Source organism: Coptis chinensis, chromosome 2 (assembly GCF_015680905.1).
Source record: "Coptis chinensis isolate HL-2020 chromosome 2, ASM1568090v1, whole genome shotgun sequence".
Taxonomy (NCBI): Eukaryota; Viridiplantae; Streptophyta; class Magnoliopsida; order Ranunculales; family Ranunculaceae; genus Coptis; species Coptis chinensis.
Window position 1 is genome coordinate 43,763,698 of NC_141457.1, and position 27,092 is coordinate 43,790,789.

Below are 27,092 nucleotides of genomic sequence, written 5' to 3' on the forward strand. Positions count from 1 at the left end.
TTCTTACGTTTTTACGGCAAGAATTTCGAGTTCTAATCCCTAGTGTTCATGGCATTTCTACCAAATACTAAGTAGCATGTGAGGTCATCCACCCATTCTCATGGCGAATCACGACCTTCTAGAGTGGAATAGATTCTACAACGCTTCTACACTATACTACTAAGTTTTCATCAAAGCTTCATCAACCACTCTAATGGAGGTTTTAGCCTTGAGTCATCAACCCATCATTTTCCATTGAATTATAGCTACACATCATATTAAAATTCTAACTTAACTAATTTAACTAACAATGTTTCAATCTACTTAAACTACGAAATGATAATCAACAAGAATTAAAACTAGATCTATAAATTGAAATGACAAAAATCGAAATTGAAAAAATAACTATTTTATTTATCTAATCAATCAAGAACAATGATTCAAAGACTTAATCTAAAACAAGAATTAAAAATGGAACTTAAACTTAATTCATCTACTGAAAACTAGATCTAGAATTATATATAGTTTTAGGTCTAACTAGCTACCATTAACAAAGAGCTAAGCTTTTGTTTTTATATGTTTTCAGATCCAAAAATCGTGCATGGGCTTGGAGCCATGTTTTGGGCCAGAGAATCAGGCCCAAAATCCAATTCTTTCAGTCCAAAAAGGCCTCTTCAGCTGCAGTTAGCTTCAACAGACTTTTCGTCCACTTTTGCTCCTCTGATTGGGTCAGGGCTTAGACCATTGGAAAGCTCTTTCTGAGCTGGTCGTTTTGACATAAGGTAGGCCCAATTCCGAGGTCTAAGTCCAAAGATACGGCCTTCGGAAGTTCTGCTGATTTTGAGTGTTGTTTCTGCCCGCGTTGACTTTGAGTTTTCATCTTTTGACCGGGCTTTACAGAGGCTTTGTCTTCTTGAATCTTGGCCTTTAATCACCGAACTCCTTAGCAACCAACCATTGCTCCTTTATCTCATCAAAGTGGCATATTTCGCATTACAATTGACTTTGAAGCCTGAAACGCATAAAAACACGTAATAAGTATTAACTCTTAATTATTACTCATATAATTGGTCTAAAAGTATGACTGTTACAGGGTTAAAACTACAGTTTTGGGCTCTTATCAGAGTACCACAGGAGGTTGCAGAGATAGTACGACAAATGAGTAAAGCCACGAAAGTTCAATGTGGGTGATCGCGTTCTACGACGAGTGACCCCGACCACCGAGAATGAGGGAAAATTGGTTCCCAACTGGGAGGGACCTTATACCGTGATGGAGAAGGGTACTTTAGGACCCTTTCGATTCTAGACTTCGATAAGGGAGAAGATCGAGAGACCGTGGAACATCAGAATGTTGAAGAAGTTCCATGAGTGAGTCATTTTTTACCTTTTCAATTAAAGGAGAGTACAATTGCTTCTAGAGATAGTTAAGCAAGCCTTGGTGATATTTTGTGTCACATATTATATCAATGAAATAGAGAGCAAACTTCTTCCAATTGTTCCACACACTACACCATAATAGCCTATTTGCAATGGCAAAAAACCGTTGCTAATCATTTTCGCAACGCTTTTTAAGCGTTGCAAATATGGCATGGGCCTTTTGAAAATATTTGCAACGCTTAAAAAGCGTTGCAACCAGAAATTTCCAAAGGTTATTAACCGTTGCAGAGTGACAGTTGCTAACAGTTAAAAAGCGTTGCAAACCAAATTTTCCAACGGTTATTAACCGTTGCAGAGTGACAATTACTAACGGTTAAAAAGCGTTGCGTAATTTGATTTGTAACGATTATTGATGGATGCTTTAATATTTATTTTTGCTTTGCAACGGTTTATAACCGTTACTAATGTGTTGATATGGTAAAAAAAATTATTTTAATTTTTTTCCTTCCCTAAACCTGCACCTCCTTTTTTTCATATAGAACCAAATAAAATTACCAATGCTTTTTCATACCATTTGACAAGTAAAATAAACACAAACAAACCCCTGAAAAATATATTATATTCATTGAACCATATATATAATTTCAAAAGTGTTTTGAGGGTTACAAATTCAGATTTATTAAGAGTTACAAATTTCTATACAATTTTCCAAGCAATCCCGAACAGGCGGCAGCAAAGTAGTTCCAGTTTCCCTACAAAGTTAAAATATGATCATAAATCAGTAAAAATTGTTCAACTGTTTAATAATAACTAAGACTATATTGAGATTAAAGAAGAAAAAAAAATAATACTTGCCATAAACTATACCGACCAGAGAAAGAGCATAATAAGAATCTTTCCCATCAGTTGCCTTTCTAGCAGCAGCAGCACGGAATGTCTCTTTTGCCTTGAGCCAATCATCATTCTTCAGCTCCAAAGCACCAAGCATTGATAGAATATCTGGACACTTCTCATTCACCTTAATTGCCTCACCAATCTATCGCCAATTAAAAGAAGAAGAACATGAACACATGGGATAATTCAGAGCTTCTCTTTTTCATCTTTTTAAATTGTAAAAGAAAAAATCATTTGTAAACACTAGAAATACCCAATGACAGAATCACATCAATATAGTAACATTTATTTATATTTTGTATATATAAATAAGACAAATTAGGATGGGATATCCTACAAACACATACTTGGAATCTGTGAGGAGGAAGTCTACAAACACATGCAAATAATAATGAGAAAGCATGATGATCCATAACAAATACAAACTTTCAAGGAAAGGAAAAGATATATTTTTTACGTCAATAAGATACAAGATACGGCAAGTCAAATTTGCAGATGTTATATCCGATTATGATATCGGGATCAACTTCATGGACAAAGTCCTACATTGGTCTTAGATTAAGTAAAGGCATGTGAAAATAAAATGGCAAACTCAAAAGATAAGATGATTGCTTCTTGGAACTTGAACTTAGTTATAACTGAAACTTTGTGATCCTCATTACTAGATTGTTCAAAATTAAATGATATGATTACACAGCTACGAAATAAGTAACATCAATCAAAGAGACCAATGGTTTGTGACCATGCTGAGACTAAAGAACTCTAGCCGAGAAAAAGAATTTCTTAAGCTCTGGGCATCCAACTCAGAACCAATTACCAATCAGTGGAGCAGCCCCGGGATTTTTTTATATCATAATGCAAGGCTTTGAATGCCGCAAATGATTATTTCAGTGACAGAATCCACAATTTGTCCCTTGAGTATAAAAGAAAATTTCAAAATATAGAAAAGATTAATTAAGTGGTAGAAGAATATCCTCCAAGCAAGCAAAACTTCTCTTTCGTTCTCAAATGACATAACATCAGCACCTACAATTGGAGAGTATGACTTCAGAGTCATAATGTTGCGAACAAAAGGCTGGTTCTCTCCTTGTAAAGTGACAAGATTGGCCACCTACACAGAAAATAGAATTAAGTAAATTGTAAAATTTAATTGAAAATTACCAAGAAAATTTATTAAGAGGGTACATATGTTAACTTCTTATTCCAACGTCTGCAGAAAAACAAAATGAAACTTCAACTTGAATAACAGGATCATGGGTTGGCTCCGCAAAGTGCCCTTTGCGGCCAACGCACTCTATGTCAAAACTCAATATCCGAAAAGGAGCCATTTTGGAGAATTCTCCTTCTGGAGCATGACTGATCAGTTCAGAATACCTGAGAAAAAGGCTAAGGAAAAGGGTCTAGTAAAAAAGGTCATGCCTTAATATATGAATTCTCTAAAGGGAAGATGACCAGCCTCTGGTGCATAAGGATACAGGCAATCAAACTCCAGTTGACAATATGACATTGTCCTAACAACCTTCTTGTACTTCCCAACAGGTAGTTCAATCCAATTTCCACCAACAATATCGCAATCAATCATGAAGCGAAGAGCGAAAAGAACATTGTTTTCGTATGTTACAAAGCTCTTTGTACCAAGACCGTCAATTTGTATGCCTCGTTCAAGGATGCCTGTGAGGAGCAATAATGTAAAAGACCAAAATAACATATTATTAATTGGTGGAGCAAGAAGGAGAGAAGGGATCATACCTAATCTAGTTGTAAGGTCTTGTCCCCTTATTAGTAGCCGAAGTGTAGGCCGGGTAATTTTAGGTAAAGCTTATAAGATTTAGTAATAGGATCAGTTTGCTTATAAAACTTCTCGAATCGCGTAGTTTGTTCAGTAAGAGGCACTCTTTCTTTTACCCCTGAAAGACTCCTAAACAGGCTTTTAGGCAACTTTTCATACCAATTCTGAATAAAGATAGGCGCTTGCTTATCTTTACTTTGTTTAGATCTTGAGCTCACCCGAGGGCTGGATTTGACTTTGGTTGGCTACTGGTTATCAGAATCCTAAACAGAATTCTTATCGGATACACAATTCTATTGTTTGCCATTACCTGTGAATACATAAACCAAGTGCTTCCTATATATATATATATATATATATATATATATATATATATATATATATATATATATATATAATAATATTTCCATCTTAGTAACTTACACAAAACTAGAAAGAAATAGAGACATACATGCAGCAGAATAGAAAATGAAAGATTCTTCATTTACACAAATTGATTCTACCTTCTGTCAATATCAATTATTGCTTTTTAAGTTTGCTCAAAGAGTGAGGATGGAAACATTGCCTAGTTGACATCTAGAGTATGGTTAGTAATTTTCTTGGTCCTCCACGGGAACTTTTAACTTCACTGTTAATTCTCAGAGGTTTGAAGGTTTAATTCCAGGATTTCTAATCTGTCATGCATCAGTGCATTACTGTGTAAGTGGGTGGATAACGGGTATTGATTGTTAGTATGAGACAAGCCGCTGAACAAGTAAGTGCCTTCAAGAAGAGAAAAATTTCCTAAAGAAACATGGACGATAAGAGGTGATCTTAAGTAAGTAAGCAAAAAGGTCTAGTTATTGTCATTGTTCCTCATATTATGGTTGAGGCTGACGAGATCCCCTAATGTGAGTGGTCAAGTAAGGTGCACATTATGAGTCACAACAACTGATCTGCTGCATGGATGCATGTGTGTGTACTACATCACAGGTCCTTATATGTAATGAAGGGCTTCCTTTGTTTGGTGCTAGCAATCACCAAGATATAAGGCCAGAGTTAAAGTTGGACGAGGGACGCTCTAACTTATACAAGCTTTTGATGGCAACATGGTTTATATATAGCCTCTGAAATCTGAACCTCATGTCAAGAATATATTCTTAGGTGTTTTCCATAAATTTTATGCACAATTCCACCGTGAGACATTTGCACACCGAAAAGGTTCATCACTTCAACAGACTACCGCTTTAGTTGTATCTGTTCTCTTGGTTGAGTTACAGGAAAAATGCTCTACTTCTAGATCAACTGAAGATCTATATAACTCTTGGAAATCCTTGCAGACCAATCGTTTCCCATACACCAAGCCAAAGTTCTCAATTATTCCAGACTAGCTGAACCAACATTTATCATCAACTCACCAAAATCTCTACTGTCAACTAATACAACTTTTAGACTAGATCCAATATGAAATGAAACTACAGATTAATTAAACCGAACATTAGCAGCCTAAAATCCAAATCGAAAGCTACAGAAGCCATGACTTGAAAATCAATTGTGTCATTATGAAATGAAATTGTAACTACATTCACTGTTAATGGCCTACAAGGGGAAATTTCTCAATAATCCATGAAACAAAAAGTCACTCTTGCAATTAAAATTCTACACAACCAATGACAATGTATAACAAAACTCGAGCCAAAACAGGTATTTCTTATTGATAAGCATTCTCCCACTCTGGATTACTTGTTATATCTCTTATCTAAACAACAACAACATCAAAACAAAGAAATTCAAAATGACAACACAAAAGAATAAGTACAGAAAAAACATTTTGAGTAATAATACCTGCAAATCAACGTCATGGAGTGAATCAGGGGCAGAGAGAGAGAAAGCAACATGAAGTTTTTCTTTAAGACCATCACATAAACAACAACCTGGTTTTGAGTAAAGAACAAGTTTCCTCAATGGATAATAAAGTTATTTACACTTTACCTCAAAAGAAGAACGTACAAGACTTGAGATCTAGCCTCAAACTGCAAGAAAATACGAGGAATGAATGTCAAGACGGACTTCCAAACTCTCTCTGTCTCCTCCTTGTTTTCTTCTTCTTCTTCTTTCTTTACTAGTAACGACTGACTCGGTGATTCCCTCCCTTTTTTTTTCTCTCTCTAGAAATTGAATAACAGCTAGAACTTTAAAATTAATCCACCGAAAATTAGTTTTGAGGAGTGCGAGATCTATTTTTCATAACCATTGCGGCGGTGATGAATTAGGGATCTTGAAATGCGGTGGTGAGAAAGAGAGAGGAGAGAAAGAAAGTTATGTTTTATATTTCGATTTTTTTCGTTTCCCTCTTTCGCGAAATTTTCAAGTTTTTAATTTGTAACACTTCTCCAACGCTTTTTAAGCGTTAGCAATTAATTCCGGAAATTCACCCAAATAAAGCAACGCTTTACAACATTGCCAACACTTATTTAACGTTGGAAACTTACCAACGCTAAATAATCGTCGCAAATCAAAAAAGGTGCGTGTTGCAAACATCCTATTATGGTATAGTGACAAGTAGTTGGTTATGAACGAATTGGGGGCTGAGCCTTTTGTGGACGTGAGATTCAAATTGAGCTGCCTCCCTTCAAGCGGACATAAGGTCCAAATCAAACTTTGGGCAAATTGAGTGACCCCCATTCAGCTTCATAGCAAATAACAGAGAAACAAAGCTTCACTTTTGACCCTCGGTCACCTCCTCCAGCTGTGGGCCCTCATCCACTGCCGCGACCGTATCATCTGGCACAACGACAGGGGAAGTCACCATGCTGGGCTGACTGATGGGCAGCGGAGTGGTATCAGTCTCAAGGATAAGGGGCTGCGATGTAGAGTCTGGGATGATGGGGATTTGAGGTTGTGCAGGGAGGAGTCTGCCGGCTGCAGTGAGTTCTTCCAGCTGTTGTTTAAGCTCGCGGACTATCTTTTTGGAGGCCAAGCTTTTGAAGCGCTCAGCGGCATCCTTCAGCGATTTATCCAAGGAAGCCTGGGTAGTGACCTTCCCGGCCTCTTTTTGGCTCTCCATCTTGGAGGCGACACCAACTACATAGTCGCAGTGAGAGTCTTCTGCATGCTGGAGATCCTTGTGAGCTTTTAGTGCCACGACATGAGCGTCATCTGAATATAGAGACACAGTTAGTAAGAGTTATAAGAAAGGAAGGATAAGAAAAGAGAGGCAAAGGACGAACCCTTTCCCAGCCGGTGTAGATGGCGACCCTATGGGAGGCGAAGGAGCCAAAATCGCCATAGGCCTGATCCTTAGGGAGATGGGAGCTGATGAACAACGACGCGGCCACAGCTGGATTGTCTAAAGCGGGATCACGGGTGGTGATATCGCGATCCCGAGCTTTGAATTGCGGACACCAGATTTCCACAGGCCCAGTTGGTAAGGGGCTAGTTTGGATGGGGTCTTTCCCAGGGCGATGCATTGGAGCCACAGGCCGCGGCAAAGCAGCCCAAGTTTCGGAGGGGGTAGGGCCGCGGTCTTGGCTTTTTTCGCAGGTGATCCCTTGGCAGCAGAATCAGTGGGCTCATCATCGTAAGAGTCGTTGTACCAGAGTTTGAGTTTATTAACGTCCATAGAAGTGGAGTGCGGAGGAGAGACAGGGCTGGCAAAATCATCTTCCAAGTCAGCAAGGGAAGCGCCGATGGGAGAAGTGTTGGACTGAGTGGCCGCAAACTTTGACTTGGATGCCGTAGCCCGCTATGCAAGTGCTTGGGAATGAGAAATCTTGGTTGTATACCCAAACAACTTGTGAGCCTTACACTTCCTGTTTTGGACCTTGGGGGAAGAACATTTTGGTTTCCTTTCCTTGGGAGGCGGCAGGCGATAGAGGGCCTTGGTACTTGCCGATGTCTTTAAGAGAAAGGTCAAGAAGAAGAGGGTTGCCCTTGTTAAGATCTATGTCGAGAACTTCACACTGGGCACTCCCCAAATCACGAAGCCCTTTGAGGATCTCTGAAGAAATGCCGGCGTATAATTGAGATCGCGAATCAGATCTCCAGCCTGGATCACAGAGGGTTAAACATATTACTAATGGGATCAGAAAGAAGACACATGAACCAAAAAGTTATACTTACCACGCTTAAGGAAATTGAATTGCCTCAGAGAAACTTCAGGAGGAATGTCCCCGGAAAGAAAACTCCCAGACACCTATAACGGATAATGATGCCACAGTTTGTCAGAGGTCGTGAGGCGGAGAACAAAAGACTTCTTCCGCGGATGAACACAGTAGAACTGGTAGCCTACACTCCCGAACTTGGTGTTCTTCTTTATGTAATAATGAGCAATGATGTCGCTAAGTTGGATTTTGGGAGATTTGGTCTTGTTGTAATAGTTAGCGGCATATTTGACACGGCAGAATGTTGAAGTGATTGCAAACCTCGATATCCAGCAGAGATAAGAGGAAACGCAAGCCAACCGCTATTTGGCCTACAGTAGCAACTAGACACCTTGGACGCGGTCCGACTAAGTGGGGAAAGTGGGTGACGCCAAGCACGTGCTCTAAGACCACGTCACCCGGAATACCGTAAGCAACTTTAACCGCGTCTAAGTTAGGTCTACAGTTATATGACGAGAGTGGAGGAAGAGCAAACGATCTCCCTGAAGTGGAGGGTAGAGCAGCGGGGCTTGCAGATACAGAAGAGGAGGACTCAGACTTATTAGTGACTGGGCTACTAGATCTAGACTTCGGGGACTCAGATCCATCGGATCTGGTGGTACACGAACTCGCCGATTCTGAATCAAACATGGTGGAAACAACACAATATTTGGATACAGGGGAAAAACAGACCCAAATGGGAAAGTGTAAAGGTATCAAAAAAAAACAAAGAATATGGAAAAGTGTCGAAAGAAAAAGACAGAAAATAACAAACCTGACGTACGAAGCAGCAACAGTCAAATGGTGAGGAGACTTAGAGAAGAACTCGAACGGAAGCTAGCTGGAGAAGATGTCACCGGGAAAAAGTAGAGAGGGAAGTCGAGCGAGACACAAAGTGAAGAGTGAAAAGGGAACTGAGAGGTGTTTGAAGGAAAAGAGAGATTTTGAGCGGGATTCGAAACGACAGGGGCAAAGAAGTAAAATACAAAGAAAGGAAAACCGAACGACCGAAAAAGAGACCAGGGGAAAAATGAAGCGTGGCATCACGAAATTGCCTCCAATAAGGAAAAGACACGTGCCAAGGAAGAGAGAGTAAGGTCCAATAAGGAAATAACATAATAACAAAAGAGGAATATGTCGCGGAGTGGAAGAAAGCACAAGTGAAAACTTAATTCTTGGTCCCATTGTTAGTCCACGGACTCTCAATGGGACCGAGAGAGGGCATCTGTAGGCAGTGGCGGAGCCAGGAATTTATTCCAGGATGAGCCAATTAGTACTATAAATTTTCAATACAACTCAATTAGAGGGTACACGTGTTTTTCTTGTTTTTCTCTTTAGTTTAATATTTGATACTCTCGCTTTTTTTAAATGCAAACAAACAATTGCTAATTTATTTTGTCAATTTTTAAAATCAAATCATATTATAGTTTAGGTAACGAATTTTTTTTAATTTGAAAGAACGATCATATATAACTCACACCTATTGTAAACATAAGAGTAAACAAGATCATGAATTGCAAAGGTTAGTTCATTAATTTGTTTGTTTTGTTAATTGATAATTTCCGTAGTTAAGGTGCATCTAATTGTCTATACTCTCTATTTTTTTTTATCATTTTTGTTTTTCTTTTGTCAGGCTATAGACCATATTTTGAACAAACTTACATAACTGCACCATCTTCAGTTGAAGCGCACGTCTGTGCAATCATAACCTATGTGCAGTTGTACCAAAATTCATTAGTCATTTGGATAACATGTACAGTACACTTTTTCACACAACAACCCAGTAGCACAGGATCCAATATATATAGAAGTGCATTTGTACCAAAATTCATTAGTCATTTGGATAACATGTACAATACACTTTTTCACACAACAACCCAGCAGCACAAGATCCAATATATATAGAACTGCAAGATATTAAGAATAACAATGCCAACAAATTCTTATATCCCCTTCTTAAATACCTTGGATGTTCAACTGATAGAACTCCTAATTCACGAAACTAAGTTACAGAACATGTATTCGGTTAACTATCGAATGCGTGTAGCATGTGACTTTTTCTAGTCGAAATTGCTGTAAAGAGAGAAATTTGAGATGCACTCGAGTATAAACCCTTACTATCTTACAGTGGCGATACAAATGCATCTACTATCTTAATATACATCTCTACTTTGACCTTTAAGTCTTTAGCAACTCCGTCCACACTTCTTATGTTCATCAAGAGGGAAAAAGAAAACTTCATTGCATAGCTCATAACTTTACCATCAGGAGAGAAAAGAATGTTAAAAAACATGGTCAAAATGTCAATAGTGAGTTTACCTTTTCCTAGTGAATAATGTTAACTTTATGAAAGCAGATAGCCAGATACTCTCTCTCAAACGAACAAGAAGATATATACAAACAATAATAATAATAATAATGTAGGACATATAATGTAGCAAAAAAAAGTGCAATATACCTCTCAAACTCCTTATATTGTCTTCCATCGTATATCAACATGTATCACTCCATTTCTTGAATTTATCAGATGGTATTTCTCATTGATGCGTCCGTTGTAAACTACATCAGCAAGATTGATATCCACATGTCCTAATGACTCCTGTGTAAAGTTCAAAATCCTTTAAAACTGGAAACAGAAAATTGAGGAAAAGGGAAATAATAACAATACAAGTAACATAACAGAAATCTAACCTTGCTGTGGAAGCTAAACCCAAACCGCTTGCTCATAATCTCAATATGGATCATGTCTTCTAGAGGGGCTTCGTCTAGCATGAACTGAAACTCTTTATTCCAACAAGGATCACGTGTTCTCTTGATCATCTGAAGGGCAAAAGTAACAGAGACAATAATTAGTGGGTGGCAAAAGAAAATCACAGAAAATCTCTAGTACGTTTCGGTATGTATCCATCCAATGGTCCACTAAATCTGTCATTGTCTTCTTTGAAAGGGTTGAAGGTCATTTCTACTACAATCTGTCCTCTCTTCCTCTTGTTATGAGGATCGTTAGGATTCATGCTCTTGAGCAAATCTAGAGTAAATAATTGTGTCTCTTGAGGTACAAGCATCGATAATGGAAAGACTTGCATTCCCAGCTTATCATGTGTGCCGACCTGTAAAACCAGCTCATAAATATACTGAACTTGCTGCTAAATATCAGAAAGTATTCCAGGTGACATAATTAACCTTATCCTACCTAGACCTAAAATCTAAGTTAAAGTAATCCTGTTCCAAAACAAGGATGTTTCATGATGTCAAAAGTTAGAGAAGGCTGTGTTGGTAAAGAGAAAAAGATTTCACTTTGATATACATAACAGGGCATGTTTCATGGTTTAATTGTCTCTAATATAAAAGGTTCCTCTACAAATAAGAGCATAATGGTGTGAAATTTGAAAAAAAAAATTGTGACCGCTCTATAGTTTCCAAATTCTTATGGGGCGACCCTTGCTATCTCATTTGTAGTGGAATTTCATAAAAAGGAACAGATTCTCCCCTTCACAACATTTGTTAGACACATTAAAAAAGGTTACAGGCCAAGCTATTGCATTTAACAAAGCACACCATGAGATACATATTTCTACAAACGACTTTCATTCTTTGTGGTTGACGTAAAAAAGAGAAAAAAATTTCCGCAGTTTAAACAGTGATTATATACTTACATATGGATATGTTTAACTTGAGTAACAACAACAACAATATGAAGCGCATAAGAGTTAAACCTTCTCCTAGTCGTAAACATGTATCTGAAGGACTTGAGACTCGGGATCTTTAACGATAAGCTTAAAGTCTTCGTTCCATTCAGGATTCAGGTTCTTCAGCTTGACCGTGGTTTTCTTTGTCGGCAGTCTTTCACCACTCAAACTAAGTTTAACATAAGGATCCGAAGTTCCCAAAATATCCATCTTCAAGAGTTTAAGTGCACGTATGACCTTCACATGTAATATGCCGACGGGCTTTTTTGTTGATGCTCTGCAAAATAAGATTTAGAGGGGAAATAAGGAAGTAACATTTCACGAATACCATCTTAGGAAAGTGGAAAACAAAGTTCCGTGTTCACTACGTTTTCCTTCCAGTTTAAACGCATAAAATGTGGATTCCGGAGTCACATTCAAATACTTCAATAAGGACATGAATAGAACTTTCTACACTTAGATCGCAAAGGCCAAGCCATAGGGAGACTAGAAAAAGTTTCAATTAATTGTTTTATTGTTATTTATCATGCACAGTTTACGCACATATAAAAAATACATCATGATGAGCGTTTCGTTGGTTCTGTTCTCAGATTGAGACAATATACGATATACGAGCTGGTTACAGTGTGCTACATTAGATACTATTGAAAGCTTACATTGAACGGTCAAGAATGGGTATTTCCAGTATTTGGGGCCAGAGGTAGAGTCTCGCAATTTCTTTTTGATAGTCTCCTGCAAGGAATAAAAAAAGGAAAACAAAAAATTCTTTCTTCGGTCAAAGGTCTCATAATTTGAGTTGCAACAACAGAAAAGGATTACTTGGAACTTAAGTGTTGGTTTCCTACCTTCCTGAGATTTCATAATATGTACGAGATTGTAAGATCACCATTCCTACTTCAAATAATATTTGCAGTTTGAATAACTTAGTAAGAAGCTGTCTTCCAAATTCTTACGCTACTATATTATTAGGCCTGCAATTTATGAAAAGAATGGATGGTGTTCTACTATGGCATAACTCTAGGAGATGAACCAATGAGAAGCAGCTTAAGGTTTCAGCAAAAATCAAATGAAACCATTCTCATTAGAAAACAGCTTGGCCAGAATATAAGCCAGATTACTAGATTAGACATTATTGACGTTCCCATGAACTGAACTGTTCCCGCTGTGTTCATTATTAATTTGTAATATTAATTTGGATCTAACAAATTAAAGTTAGTAAATCCTCCAAGCTTAACTAATTCTCTGGCCTGACTGAATTAACTTTTAACTTTTCCAATAAAAACAACTTAAACCACCGAATAGAATTACAAACAAGGTACCTGAACAAATCTATAAAGACCTGGGATGGCCATAACATCACCCCCAAGTACTTTCATTCCGAAGTCAATATGTGGCTGCAAACACACCAGCCAAAACTGTGAGAAACTTATAGGGATAGAGTTTTACGTTCTGCACTTAGAAAAGTATCCAAAAGCATTACATTACGAGATAGAACTGAATTGTATTGTATAACTGAATCAATACTCTCTAGTATGTGCACACCAAGTAGGATTTTTATTATATGTACGTAACTACATATAAGCAGGATATTGTTTGTATCTCTAGCCTGGCTAGTTACTGGAAGTTAGTTATATTACTTCACTCACCTTCTCCATCAAGGAAATAACCACATTTGCAAAGCATGGAAATGTCGGAACAAGAGGCGTCCAAGTTATGCGTGGTGTTGCAAAAATTTGTAGATCAACCAACTAAAATCAAGAAAAAAAAACAATCTCTTAGGGTATGATATCCATTTACAAATGTGTTTCTACTTCAAAAGAATCTTTTTATTTATTTTTTTGTTTTTTGAAATCTTGTATGACCTACACAACAATTCTTAAAGACAAAATCTTCAGCACCAGAGTGATGTCGGGGTTGCCAGCCCATTTAAACACTGGCTCAAAGACTAGCTCCTTCTCATTTGTCTCATAGATTTTAATACCTGCCAGGTTAAGGAAGATATATGTCTTCTGTTAGTCACCCTTATTTTTTTGCACGCAAGTAAGGATTTTATATTAAAAAGAATAAAAGAAAAATACAAAGGGTTTAGGGACTATGCTTAGCACCCCAAAAGACATGCTACGTGTTGCCTCCCATTAGGCAAAAATCCCAATAGGCACAACACTAGAACTAAAATTACAGAGGCAAGCCCAACGTCCTATATAGATGGATTCAACTATTGTTACAAGCCTAAACATGTATCAGACCTAGAAAGATAGACATTCTAACCCGAAGTCCACCATCTCTGCCCAGAATGATCTTTGTAAGCATCTTGCTCCTTTGATAGTGTTTCTGTTGTATCTCAACCTTCTATCTGCCTGATTCGAGTAGTCATTAGAAATTCCATAGTTAATCAAGGATCTCTATTTGTTTCGATCTAATCCCAAACTCTAGCCTTCAAGAATTAACTTGCTCTCTCTAGTTCGTACATTAAATCAGAAATGTCCAAAGCTTTACCCGAAAAACGAAACTTCACCACAGCTCCTCTCGTCAAAACTATCAAAAATTGAATTGATATACAAACAGTCTGCAATCGAAAGAACCAACTTTAAACCAATCAGCTTCTAAACCCCAATTTGCATCAACTTATGGTATAAGAGAGTTCGCAGCAACAATACATTCACTGCTCATCGAATGAAAAATGAGTTCTCAAGACCCATCAATCTTCATCTCTGCTTGAAGAGAATAATTGTTAAAAGTACCGCCATTCTTAGATTTCTAATGTTGCTTCAAGCCAATTAGCATTGGATCAAGTCCAAAACTTAGCTTCCTAGTTCTCAAACCTGACTCGTAACCTTATTCAAAGCTTCAAGAAGAAAACTCAACACTTCGTCACAACACAATCTCTTCAAAACTTCCATGAAAAGTGGGTAAATCAACAAATCTCTCAACACACGAGCTATGAGAAACTATTTCTGCTCTCCCAAACACTACGAGGTAACACCATTGGAGGAGGTTGAAAGGTTTCTGTTAGTCATCCATAATGTGATATTTAAGAATATTTGCAAGATACAAAGTGTCATTTGCTAAGGCCATATGTATTCTACAAATTGCTTCTAGATATTCTATTACTAACAGTAAAATCCTTCCCGATACCTCCCAAGGAAAATCCCGAATTGGATCCCAAATTGACGGGCTCGCGTGAGCTTATCCATGCGGTTATGCACTCTTCGAATAGGAATCCTTTTTCTGAAAGATCCTGGCTTTTGTGCTTTGGTTGTATCGTTAGGTTGTGCCGAGTCAAATCTGCTCCGCTTTTTTTCCCTAGGGAAGCAACCTGTTCGACGTCTGGAAGCAAAGTGGCTATAGCTTGCTGTACTTCGCGCGCAAGAAGAGCGATCGGTTTGTAAAGGTGTGATAAGATTTTACTTTTTGATAGAAAAAGCCCCCAAAATTTGGCAATAGCGCTCTTAAAGTATAGAAGGTTCTTCTGAAACACAATATTCCACATTCCCACTGGCTCTCTTATAAAGCCAAAAGCAGATACAATGGAATTTGAAAGGAATTGTTAACCATTCCAACTCTAATCACACTACTTCATAAACAGCAAAAGGGTACTCATCATTGTATAATAAAATGTCAAAAGAGTTTCTCACCATGAATGGTAGGAGGAAGAGTTCCAAGAGTTAACTTCTCAAACTCAATAGACTTTATTTGATACATCCCAATGTACTCCGCAAATATTGGTTTCGTCTCGCTTCTTATCATACCACATATTGCCTACACAATAGAATCTTCAAATGTAACACAACAATCACACATTGCAAGTTGTTTCAAAATTTAAACTTACCTTATTGAGATAAGGCCACATGTCCGAAACAAATCTACTCAACCAATCAACCTGCACAAAACATTTCAAACAATGTCAACTTAATCAAATAATATGTAAACGCTTAAACTTCAATACTTACTCGATCATAGTCAGAATATTTCACCCATAATGGAACTTCGGGTAATAGATCACGTATAGTATCTGAATCCAGTTCATGAAGTGGTCTAACAATCGGATCCTGCATGTATATATATAGAGAGAGAGAGAGAGAACAGGATCAACCTTAAAATTTTATAGTCTATAAAAAGAGATTAATACATGATAGAAAATTTACCTCGACATCTCTGGGTTGAAAGTAGATGAAGAGAAGAAAACCTACGAATAGGCCAAAAGGAATTCCAATTCCAAAGCCTATAATTCCTAAGAAAGTGCCCAGAAATCCCATTTCATTGATTGGAAAAATGATTCCTAATGATCATTTTATTATTTTTTGTTTGTTGTTGGAAATAACGTAACTGGGAATAATGAAGTCCCCAGTACAACCGCCAAAACAGAGTACCGTTGTTCAGTTCAATCTTTACATCTGTCCTCGTTTTTATATATATATTTTTCTCTCATGTGGCCCAAACTTTCTGAGGAATTTGCTAATGTCCCCCTTTGAGGACGACTGGCCTTTTCTCTTCTATCGTTTTTTTTAGAAAAACATGGGAAGTTCATTTATAACCAGGACAATAGGCGTGGTTGTGCTACAAATACAAATTGCGGCTACCAAATCCTTTCTAATTTATTTGATCACGACAGTCATTGAAGTTATTATCTATAACTTTCTACAATCTTTTTAGAAACTCAACATATTTGTTGGGGGCTGTTTCAAAAAATCAAAATATGTTTGTCTAGGACGCACCTACCTATGAGCTGTTTCTACGTTGGACACATACATACGGCCAAGATGCGGTCAATTAAACCGGACGCAGGTCTGCGGTCAACATGGTCCGGACGCAAATTTTGACCTAAAAAAATAAAAAATAAATCAAAATAATATTAAAAAACTCAATTTTTTCAATTTTTTGTTTTGTTAAGAATTATGACATGTTTGTAAAGTTTGATCAGAAAATATTAAATTTAATTCTATGGCTATTTATCTTTAATAGTTTTAAATTTATAAATATTGATATATTTAATTTAGTTTTTAATATTTAATTTATATAAAATAAAATCATAAATATTAATTAATTTCCACATCTTTTGCCGATGCACCATTTTTCTATTTTCGTGGTTATTGCGTTGTGGCCCCCCGGGCCAAGGGGTGACTGGTCCACTTTTATTTTTAAAGTTTAAAATCTCGTCCCTTGTTCGAATTTCGAACTCGACTACTTCACTTTTCATTATATTATGTAAAACATTGTTTGTTTGTTTTAAAAAATATTATTATTTAATGGTGAAACGAAAAGCTAAAAGGAATAATATGAAGAAACCAACTGGAAATCTTGCAAGTGACCATATTGATCTTGAAGGTTAGTTTTTATTTGTTTATGTTACAATACAATAGTGACATTTCATAATTTTTTAGGAGAATATATTAGTTGCAATAGTCTTTTCAGATCACCCTATAAATTTGCTTCAGTGCTGTAATTGCGTGTGAAATGCATATATGTGATTGGGCATTTGATAGTGTAAACTGCTACTTTTTGGACTATTTGATTGGTTCTAAATGGCGGGGTTGGATTAAAGCGTGTTTGTCTACTGCACATTTCTCTATCTTAGTTAACGGGTCTCCATCAGGCCACTTTCTGAATACTAAGGGTTTGCGTCAACAGATTCTCTTTCTCCTCTCTTATTTGTTCTTCTTGCTGAATCATTTAAGACAATGTTGGTTAAAGCTCAAGAACATGGTCTTATTTCGGGGTTTAGTGTTGCATTTGCAGCCCCAAAATCCCTATTTTACAATATGCGGAAGATACTCTGGATTTTCTTGATCATTCCTGGGAGCAAATGTAAAAGTTTAGAGCAATATTCGTCTGGTTTGTAGCATTTGCAGGATTACATGTTAACTTCTGTAAGAGTATAGTGTATGGGGTAAATATCTCACCGGATGTGTCACGTTATACTGAGTGTTTGGGCTGCAGGGTTGTTCTTACCCTTAAAGTTACTTAAGGCTTCCACTGGCTGCTCCATATAAAGCTAAAGTGGTTTGGGCCCTGGTGGCTGACAAAATCACAAAAAGGCTTGTAGTTTGGAAGAGAAAGTATCTTTCTAAAGGGTAGATTATACTCATTAAATTTCCGATTTCTAGTCTTCCTATATACTTTCTTTCCGTACTTACAATCCCATCAGCATTGCCAATATGTTAGAGAAAATCATGCGCGATTTCTTGTGGGGTACTCAAAATGATGCTCATCGCTATTATTTTATATCTTGGGAGTTTGTTTGCACTCCTAAATGTCATGGAGATCTTGGTATTGGGCACATTAAGGATTTTAATAAATCATTCTTGTGCTATGTTACATGGACACATCATATTCTAAAAATAATCCTTGTTGGATATGTGACATACCTCAATGTTTGATATTTTGCCGCGCCAGAATCTTTGTATCCATGTAGGATACGGACACATGTATCCGTGCCAATGTAACTTGGCTCTTGTGCAAATGGATTTGGCGTTTTGGAAGCAAGGAGGTCGCATTATGGAAAGAGGTTATAAGATGTAATTATGGTATGGAGCCTATAGGTTGGTTTACTAGAAAGGCCACTAATACTAATGGTTGTTCTTTATGGAGAGGTGTTATGAACTGCAAGAGTCTTATGGATGATTCATTTGGAGATTGTCCATTACCAATTCGCATTTGGAGATGATTCATTTCTTCCTTTTGTAGCCAGTTAGTCATAGAGGATTCTAATTAATGTCCTGGCTAGATGGAAATGGTCTAACCTCTTCCGCACCGGTCAAATGATGTAGAAAGTTCTTTGTCATGCTATCTGTTTGGGGGCATCTGGTTAGAGAGGAATAAAAGGACTTTTTTAGGCAAGGCTGAACCATTTGGAAGGATTGTCGGTAACTTAAAGTGTCCAGTGTGGAATTGGCTATTTGTTCATCCTGCCATGAAGAACATTAGGCCCGATGATTTGATGTTTTGTTGGAATAATGTTATGATAGACGTCCATTGTTTTAATTTTTTGATCGGGCAGGTGTTGTAAGTTATTGTTGGAGGTTTGTGCGATCCTCGCTCTATCGTACATTACATAATAAAATTATTGTTTCACTGGTTACAAAAAAAGGTAAAACCCCTCAAATGAACTTTAGAGAAGTGCATTGCTTTGTTGATAGATATGGAGCCAACCGGTTGTGTTTCCACACATTCCAATAGCTCATTGAGATATTGGAATAACTTTTTTCAAAGCATCTTTAATTCCTGGCCATATAGAAGTTGGTTTGTAGTGTTCAACCAACTCACCTTCTTTAGTGAAGTATTTTTTCCGCATAAAATCAGCAAAGCCGTTATTACTAGCGTAGACCTTCCAGGCCAACTTCATCAGTAAACCTTTGTTTGTTAGTTTCACCGAGTCTTCTTATGCCTCAAAATGCAAAATGCATTGAAAGTTCTAACAAAGTCCATTCCACTAGGGGCTGGAATTTCCTAATTTTGTGATAAGTGTACCCTTGGTACTTCCTAATGACAAAATCAAAGACAGGATCAAAGTCGTAGGCAGATACCGATAGAAGAAAACCAAGCAGAAAAAATGGGGTATAATTTTCTCCTTAAATACGCGATGCGCAAATTTCAGTTGTAGAGTATTTGTAAGCCGTGTGCACCTTGACAACAAAGCCCTTGAGGAATATGCCTCCCGCCCGAAGCAGTGAAGCGTACGCCTCATGTAGGGCACGGTACTAACCTAAAGGCGTCCCTCAAAAATCATTTTTAAATGTTGTAATGTCGCGGATCGAACCAAAGAATAAATGGAAAAGGTACATAACAATTTCAAGAGGAGTGCTAGCAAGCCCATCACCATTTCATTAGTTCCGAAACACTCTGCTAAAAGACAAACTTTCTTAATTGGCAAATTGCTTCAGCGGTGAGAGAGAAAGCAATAGGCGAAATAAAAAGTGAAAAAAATAAGGAGGGAAAACTCCTTTGGTCGTGGGCATTACTTTTAGTCTTGCTCCTTTCAGATACTACAATCATATATATACTCATTTTCTTCCTCGAAGCTTACTGCATACATGTCCCTAGTACCTGGTGATTTTATTTGCTTCTCAAATAGCAACTGTTTTATAGGAACAAATTGTGAATGGTCAGCATTTCCTTTCCTATCCCATCGTTACAATAATGTTGTAATGATTTGTGTAACTATTTATTCTTCTTGTACTTGACTTTTTGTTTTGGTAATAAGAAACGGGTAAAAAGATGAATAAAGTTATAATAGATTAGTAGTTGAGATGAATGTTTGGGGTTTTAATTGAAAGTGACATAGATTCGAATTGGAGTATGAGTGTGCAGTCCAAATGGAATTGAAGGATCAAGATTTAACCCCAACTTTAATATTTTAAAGAAGATGAGACTTTCTGATATTTGTGAAGGATTGTCTTGTTGGTGTGCTTGGGATTTTTTAAGGGAAAAGAGAGATGGGGCTACATAAATGATATGGGATTGTTACACATTGAGTGCTTTTTATGTTTGGTTTTCTCCATTAGACAGAGACACAGAGAGAGGATCTATGTTTATCGGATCTGTGTAAGCTTCTCTTTTGAGAAACGGCTCTGTCCCTCTATCTTCTCTTATCAAGCTGTTTTACTTTTTTTGTGATAAACTCTTTTTTCGGTCAACCATGACATATCTCGTCTCTTAAGCAGAGTGTCTCGAAACCTGTGAAAGTAATGATGAGCTCACTAGCATTCCTCTTTCAACAGTTGCCATTTTGCCATTTTTTATTGTTTTATTTTTTGATAAAATACAGAAAAGATTGGTGGAGATAATCGTTCTCTATCCTGACCCAAATGTGAAACTATTATTTTAAGGTTATGTGCCTACTACCTATGAAAGGTTTATTAAGAACAACTATAGTGGTTTTTCTTTTCTTTTGCCAAAACTTAGATCAGACTAGAAACCTTTTGATGATGGAAATCCGTGTTTAAATTTCAGAACTTATACTTATCATTAAAAAAAAATGAAATTTCGTCATCATCCCATTTCAAACAAATTATTCGACTTTCACGGATCCCGTGTCAATTTGTTGCGTCTTATGGATTCGATGTCTCGAGAACCAGCGTTGTCAATAAGATTTGTTTACCACATTAGCATTGGTTTCGATCAATTAAATGTGTAGAAGGAATTACATCTATTTAATGTGTTTTAGGCCATGGGTTGGGATGCCAAATTCAGTATGGTGGAAAATAAAAACAATTATTGGAAGTTTTGGATCGAGTATAGTGTAGATATCCAACTCCAATAGGTGATCCTCCGAAGATTTCTTGCTCATTATAGGTCGAGTCATGTCACAACCTTTACATTTATCATTGTTTTAACTTTGCCTCCTACTTGACCCCAAATATGTTTGTCTAGGACGCACCTACTTATGAGCTGTCTCTGCGTTGGACACAGACGCCGCATGGACACGGTCAAGATGTGGTCAACTAAACCGGACGCAGGTCTGCGGTCAACATGGTCCGGACGCAGATTTTGACCCAAAAAAATAAAAAATAAATCAAAATAATATTAAAAAACTCAATTTTTTCAATTTTTTGTTTTGTTGAGAATTATGACATGTTTGTAAAGTTTGATCAGAAAATATTAAATTTAATTTTATGACTATTTATCTTTAATAGTTTTAAATTTATAAATATTGATATATTTAATTTAGTTTTTAATATTTAATTTATATAAAATAAAATTATAAATATTAATTAATTTCCACATCTTTTGCCGATGCACCGTTTTTCTATTTTCGTGGTTATTGCATTGTGGCCCTCCGGGCCAAGGGGTGACTGGTCAACTTTTATTTTTAAAGTTTAAAATCTCATCCCTTGTTCGAACTCGACTACTTCACTTTTCATTATATTACAATACAATATTTGTAATATATGAAGAAACCAACTGGAAATCTTGCAAGTGACCATATTGATCTTGAAGGTTAGTTTTTATTTGTTTATGTTACAATACAATAGTGACATTTCATAATTTTTTAGGAGAATATATTAGTTGCAATAGTCTTTTCCGATCACACCTACGTGAAGAATAAGGGTTGATATTTGCTGGATATGCTCTACTCACATTGGGTATCATTCTCAAAATTTCTCATTCATACATTTCTAACCTGTGCCAAAATTGTGCTCAAGTTTGGTTGGTCCACATATTCTCAACTCTTTTGATAAGGTTAGACGTTTAAAAATGAGGCAAGTTTTTCAGAGGATGATCTCGATGTTAGGAAGATCAAACTCATCAAAAACCAGCCCCTTATACATTGTGTTGGTCCAATTTGAAAGTCCAGTTGGGAGGAAAAGATATCAAATTCACATTTAGTAGTTTGGGGTCAATTAAAATAATCCCAGTATTACATATATCTTTTAATTTGACGAATTAATCCTGATCCCTGAATGGTTAGTATAATGATATTCCCTTTCAAATATTGCTACTGTTGTTTCATTGTTTTGCATGCTCAATGTCATAATGATTTTCCAACTTGAACTTTGAGACTGAATTAGTACCATTGTCTTCCTCATGAATGTGTTTTCTTTTATTGTCTTGTCTATGTATGCACCTTTTGTGTAATTCTAGGATTTCCACTATAGCTTTCTCTTTAATTGCATTGTGTTATGTCTAGAATTCTGATCTACATTTTCTTCATTTTTTTTTACAATTTTTTTTTCTCTTGAAAACTATTGGAACGTTCTGATCCTCCTAATGTTATTATATAGTGGAACGTCGAATTGCTACTAGCAAGGCTATTACGGATGCGGAGGTTGAACATCTCTTGACTCGGCTGCGTTTGCTTCAATCAGGGTTCAACAGTGAACAACTGCAAGCTCCTGCTATTCAGTTTTTCAAAGAAAATATGCCAAATCTTATTTTTAAAATAAATGAGAAAGATGAACGATTTGAATTGAAATGGAAAGATAAGGATGGTAATTTATCTGTTAGCTACAGTGCTGAAAGAAATATGCATGAGTCTCTTCTACAACAGATGTCTAAAGCTTATCCTGATTTTGCACCTGGAGTACCTCAAGGCGGTGGCTTTGATTATTCAAGTCAAGCAGGTGTGTCTACAATTTGCTTAATATATATCTACAGAAAAAGGGTTTTGTACAAAGGGCACCTACGCGATGAATGAAGAGCTCATTTTTGGTGTAGATGATCTCTCCACCATTGATATCATCCTCACAGAAAATTAGCTCATTTGAACATTTCTGACCATGTTAAAAATTGATTTCAATCTTTGAAATTATTTGATGGTCCAGAATTGTTCAAGTTTGGATCCATTTTTTACAAGGTTTGAAATGTCAATAAATTGAATTTTTGTGAGGATGATCTCTATGTGGAGGAGACCATATCCATCAAATATCAGCACTTAAGTCATCTTCTAAGGTCACCAAAGGACCCTTTGTATAATCCTTTGTGCAAGATCCTGTCCCATTATATATTTTGGTTTTTGAGTTTTGCTGTTTCTCAGTGCGAGTCTTTGTCTTTTGACAGTGAATACTATGAATCTTTTAGGTGCAGCGGACTTTCAAATTCCAGATTTTGTATGCTATCACGCACCATATTCATTATTTATGTGCTTTTTATGATTTAAAGCTCACTTTAGTATTATCGTCACCTGTCTTTAATTTGGTTTTCCTTATTTGGGATTTTGCTGCTAGGTAATGGAAGGGCCATCAGAGTCTCAGATGCTTGGACTGCAAAATGCTTTCCAAACTCCTGGGGTTTGTAACTTCTTTGCCATATATATATATATAATACTGTAAACTGTTTACATTGGTACCAAATATTCGTTATATGTATATAACTTAAGCTGTTTGGTAGAACCAGGGTCGCTCAAATAGGTAGCAAAGTAGGCAATTGCATAGGGCCCCCAAGTCATATGCTCAAAATGGCCCTATTTGAATCACAACTTGTATTGTTACTGATCAGTGAAGGGCCCATGTAAGCATCAGAGAGGCTGTGAAGTTCCTCCAATTTAATAGATATAATTATAATGCACTATATGTGAACAAAATTTGTTTTGAGTGTGTAAATTGAAAAGGATACAGAGAAGTTTATGCATAGATTCTGGATCTTTATAGTGCCAACCTTGTGTCATCTTTTTGTTGGCGATTACATTTGGTGCAATTTAAATATAAATCCCAGATATTGGGAACTGGCTAACTATTTTGTAAACAACAGGGTGAACAGGCGTATTCACAGAGACTGTCTGTTGGTATGACTCCCAAAACTCTCAGGTTACCAAAGCCTGGTGAGATGCTTCTCTCTGTCGAGGTTCTCCTCTTGGTGTGTACAAGGAGGATGGCATGGAAGCAATTAACGGTATGCCTTATATCTGAAGATGCAATTTCTGTTTATGTGTTTAGGTGTTTAATTTCTGATGTTTAATTTGCAGAAATGGAAGAGGGCTAACTGTTTTAGAACACTCTGGTCAGTATTCTTGAAGATTTTACATCTCCACTAAAGCTGGTTCAAGAGATGTTTTGTGGTATATTATCACTTTGTTGGCCTACTGAATATGTTCACTTGAGGTTATATTCTAGCCATAATCTTAATACAATGAAAAAAGTTAGTAAGATCCAGTCCATTTAACACCATCTTGCTGTTTCCTTATTTCTCTTATGTTGCACACTTGCACTAGTACATAGTTTAGTTAGTAGTTGGAGAATGACAACCAGTCACCAAGGCAGCTCTTTCGACTTCATCGACGCTTAACTGTCTCAGCTCTTAACTGGTACTTTGTGTCTTCCTTTTATGTTTGCATTAAAGACATAGGTCTCATGTAGAAATATCTGTACTATATATGTTTGCCACAGGCATATCTTGTAATATAATTTACGCTGTAGCTATATTGTTAAACCAGATTGTTTTTTGCATTTTGTTCAAGTATGCTGGAAATATTTTCTAGAGATAGAGGAGATGGGCTGGGATTTCTATCACGTTACTTTGGCATACGTGTTTCCCCCATCCTCAGTATACGGAATTCTCTTATTTGAAGCGGGAAAGGAAACCATAAATGGCTAAGGGAGGGAACTCGGGATATTTTGAACTCGGGATATTTGAAGTTTCCATTTAATTATCTGTTCAGTTCTCATTTATTATATTAATAAAATATTTTTTGTTCTTTTTAGTTTACATATTAATTTTGTAAGGTATTAATTGCTTTCTTTTTCTCTACATACCCTAGCTTCTTATGTTCTTATGATCAATTTCCTATCACTGAAATTGAGTTCATAAATAGTGATGCAGTAGAATGCATTCTTTTTGAACCACAAATTTGTAAGCTTTTTCGGCAAAATTTGAATGTAGAAATGATAAGAGAGGACCACATGAAAACAAATTGTTCTATTGCTATGATGACCTGCCTAATAGTAGCGGCAATTTGGGTATATCTTTCCCCAAACAATCTGGCCGGGATTGTTCTATCGCTTTGATGACCTGCCAAATAGTAGCGGCAATTTGGTTATATCTTTCTACTGGCCGGTGCCGGAGCTAGCACGCAACACTTGTACAGATGTGCACACATGAAGGTTTTGAACCCATTTTATTACCCTAATTTAAGGAAAGCACCTTACCAACCCTATTCTGAATTCCTCTAGTGAGCTCTAAGTGCCTGCGTTTCCTTTTGAACAGGTCCTCTCCTCCTGTTTGTTTTCGCTGCTGCCAATAGTTTTTCTTCCAAATTATACCCAACGGTTCGATCCTCTCCTCCTGTTTGTTTCATTGTCACCAAATTCGGCGTTTTTTTGAAAAAAACGCGTTTAAAACCCGAGATATTGGCAAGGCGTCTGGTTCCAGTTTAAAACCCGGGTTTTTCAAAAAAACCCGTTTTAAACGTTTTAAACTTAAAAAACGTTTAAAACCCGAGATTTTGAAAATCTCCCGTTTAAATTTTATTTATTTTTTATTTTTATTTTTTGTATAATCTAAAAGAAAACACGAGAAGAAAAAAGAGTTTTTGAGTTTAACTTTTTGAAGAGTGAGCATTAGATTGACTTATTGAGACAGTTTTATTTTGCTTTGGACTATTAATAATTAATTGAAAATTTTAAAGTTATTAACTTATTTGTATAACTTAATTATGCCATTATGGTTGGTAATTAGTAGTATCTTATTTAGAGTCGTGTTTTGGTACTGAATCTAAAACTTCTAGTATTTGGATGAGTAATGATAATTTGATACTTTCATGTATTTGAATTTTCTTTTATTTTTATTATTATTATTTTTTTATTTTATCTGTCTATTCTTTTTTCCACTCTTATAAAAAATCAAACTCTTTATCTATTATATTATTTATCATCGCTTTTTACCGTTTTTTTTTTATGTATTATACGTTTTATACCCGTTTTACCGTTTTAAACCCGTTTTTTATGTCCCACGTTTTTTTACGTTTTTTTTTTTTTTTCCGTTTTTTTCCCGAGATGTTCCGTTTAAAACACAAACTAAGTTTTTTTCAAGTACACCGTTTTAAACCCGTACCGTACTTGGTGACAATGGTTTGTTTTCACAACTTATACAAAAGACCAAAATATCACCGATATGGATATATTGCGACATATTGTGGGATGGATATATTGACACATTTTGTATCCGATATATTGATATATATTGACTGATATATTGGATATAAATTGTTGATTTGTCGACTAATTTTTGTTCGATTTTTATTAATATATCAATTATATTTCTGATATAATCGATGATATTACTGATATTTTTCAATATATCGACATACAAAATAAATTTTTTGATCGGTCAACAAAAAAAAAATCTACCTATATATGTCAGTTCGATATATTTCTCAACATTGAAATATTGATATATTTCCCAACATCGAAATATTTGGCTTTTTTTTTTTTTTTTTTTTAAATAAAAAAAAGAATCCCTACCGAAACCACTACTTAAAAACCAACCTTGCACTTGACAAATACTATCGACCTCGGATAGACGTGAAGTGATTTTTAAGATGGTTTTTAAGTTTTTTGATAAAGCATAAATCCGGAAGAGGGCTCATTTGTTGGCGCCAGAGGCCATTGGGCTTCTTTATTATAATTTTTTGCTCGTAGTCCATCTAAATTCTAAAGTGTACGAAAGTAAATTTGCAGGTACTTTTTAGAGTATAGTGAGTACACAAAATGAGGCCCGTTTTCTCAGGTTTACCGCTAAAGCCCAACTACAAGAGTGGGATCTCTCAGGTGTTTCTGATAGCATTCAATTCATCCCCCTCGAACAAATAAA

The 27,092-nt window shown here is 36.4% G+C and overlaps 2 protein-coding genes and 1 pseudogene across 5 annotated transcripts; 1 reads left to right on the forward strand and 2 right to left on the reverse strand.

Annotated features, from left to right (window-relative positions):
• Positions 1 to 1,943: 1,943 nt before the first annotated feature.
• On the reverse strand, positions 1,944 to 9,816 carry LOC147516142 (DNA polymerase delta catalytic subunit-like). Its single transcript, XM_086588781.1, has 7 exons — positions 8,141 to 9,816; positions 5,864 to 8,066; positions 3,726 to 5,777; positions 3,489 to 3,624; positions 3,222 to 3,361; positions 2,212 to 2,390; positions 1,944 to 2,108 (listed from the first exon to the last, which is right to left on the reverse strand). The coding sequence occupies exons 3-7, from the start codon at positions 3,995 to 3,997 to the stop codon at positions 2,053 to 2,055; spliced, it is 783 nt and encodes a 260-aa protein (XP_086444907.1). The 5' UTR covers positions 3,998 to 5,777; positions 5,864 to 8,066; positions 8,141 to 9,816; the 3' UTR covers positions 1,944 to 2,052.
• Positions 6,391 to 16,512, reverse strand: LOC147516143 (synaptotagmin-3-like; annotated as a pseudogene). Its single transcript, XR_015210950.1, has 13 exons — positions 15,995 to 16,512; positions 15,800 to 15,898; positions 15,679 to 15,729; positions 15,485 to 15,608; positions 13,712 to 13,830; positions 13,496 to 13,597; positions 13,169 to 13,243; positions 12,695 to 12,698; positions 12,506 to 12,578; positions 11,877 to 12,126; positions 10,852 to 11,270; positions 10,619 to 10,759; positions 6,391 to 8,213 (listed from the first exon to the last, which is right to left on the reverse strand). The product of XR_015210950.1 is annotated as a synaptotagmin-3-like (transcript).
• A 507-nt stretch (positions 16,513 to 17,019) lies between these two features.
• Positions 17,020 to 24,730, forward strand: LOC147516144 (uncharacterized). 3 transcript variants are annotated; one of them, XM_086588782.1, is made up of 6 exons: positions 17,020 to 17,174; positions 22,571 to 22,909; positions 23,346 to 23,395; positions 23,513 to 23,575; positions 24,036 to 24,176; positions 24,250 to 24,730. In XM_086588782.1, the coding sequence occupies exons 1-6, from the start codon at positions 17,096 to 17,098 to the stop codon at positions 24,316 to 24,318; spliced, it is 741 nt and encodes a 246-aa protein (XP_086444908.1). In that variant the 5' UTR covers positions 17,020 to 17,095; the 3' UTR covers positions 24,319 to 24,730. The 3 variants fall into 3 exon arrangements, with proteins under 3 accessions (XP_086444908.1, XP_086444910.1, XP_086444911.1); XM_086588784.1 differs by lacking the exon at positions 17,020 to 17,174 and adding an exon at positions 21,581 to 21,785; XM_086588785.1 differs by lacking the exon at positions 17,020 to 17,174 and adding an exon at positions 22,272 to 22,405.
• The last annotated feature ends 2,362 nt before the right edge of the window (positions 24,731 to 27,092 follow it).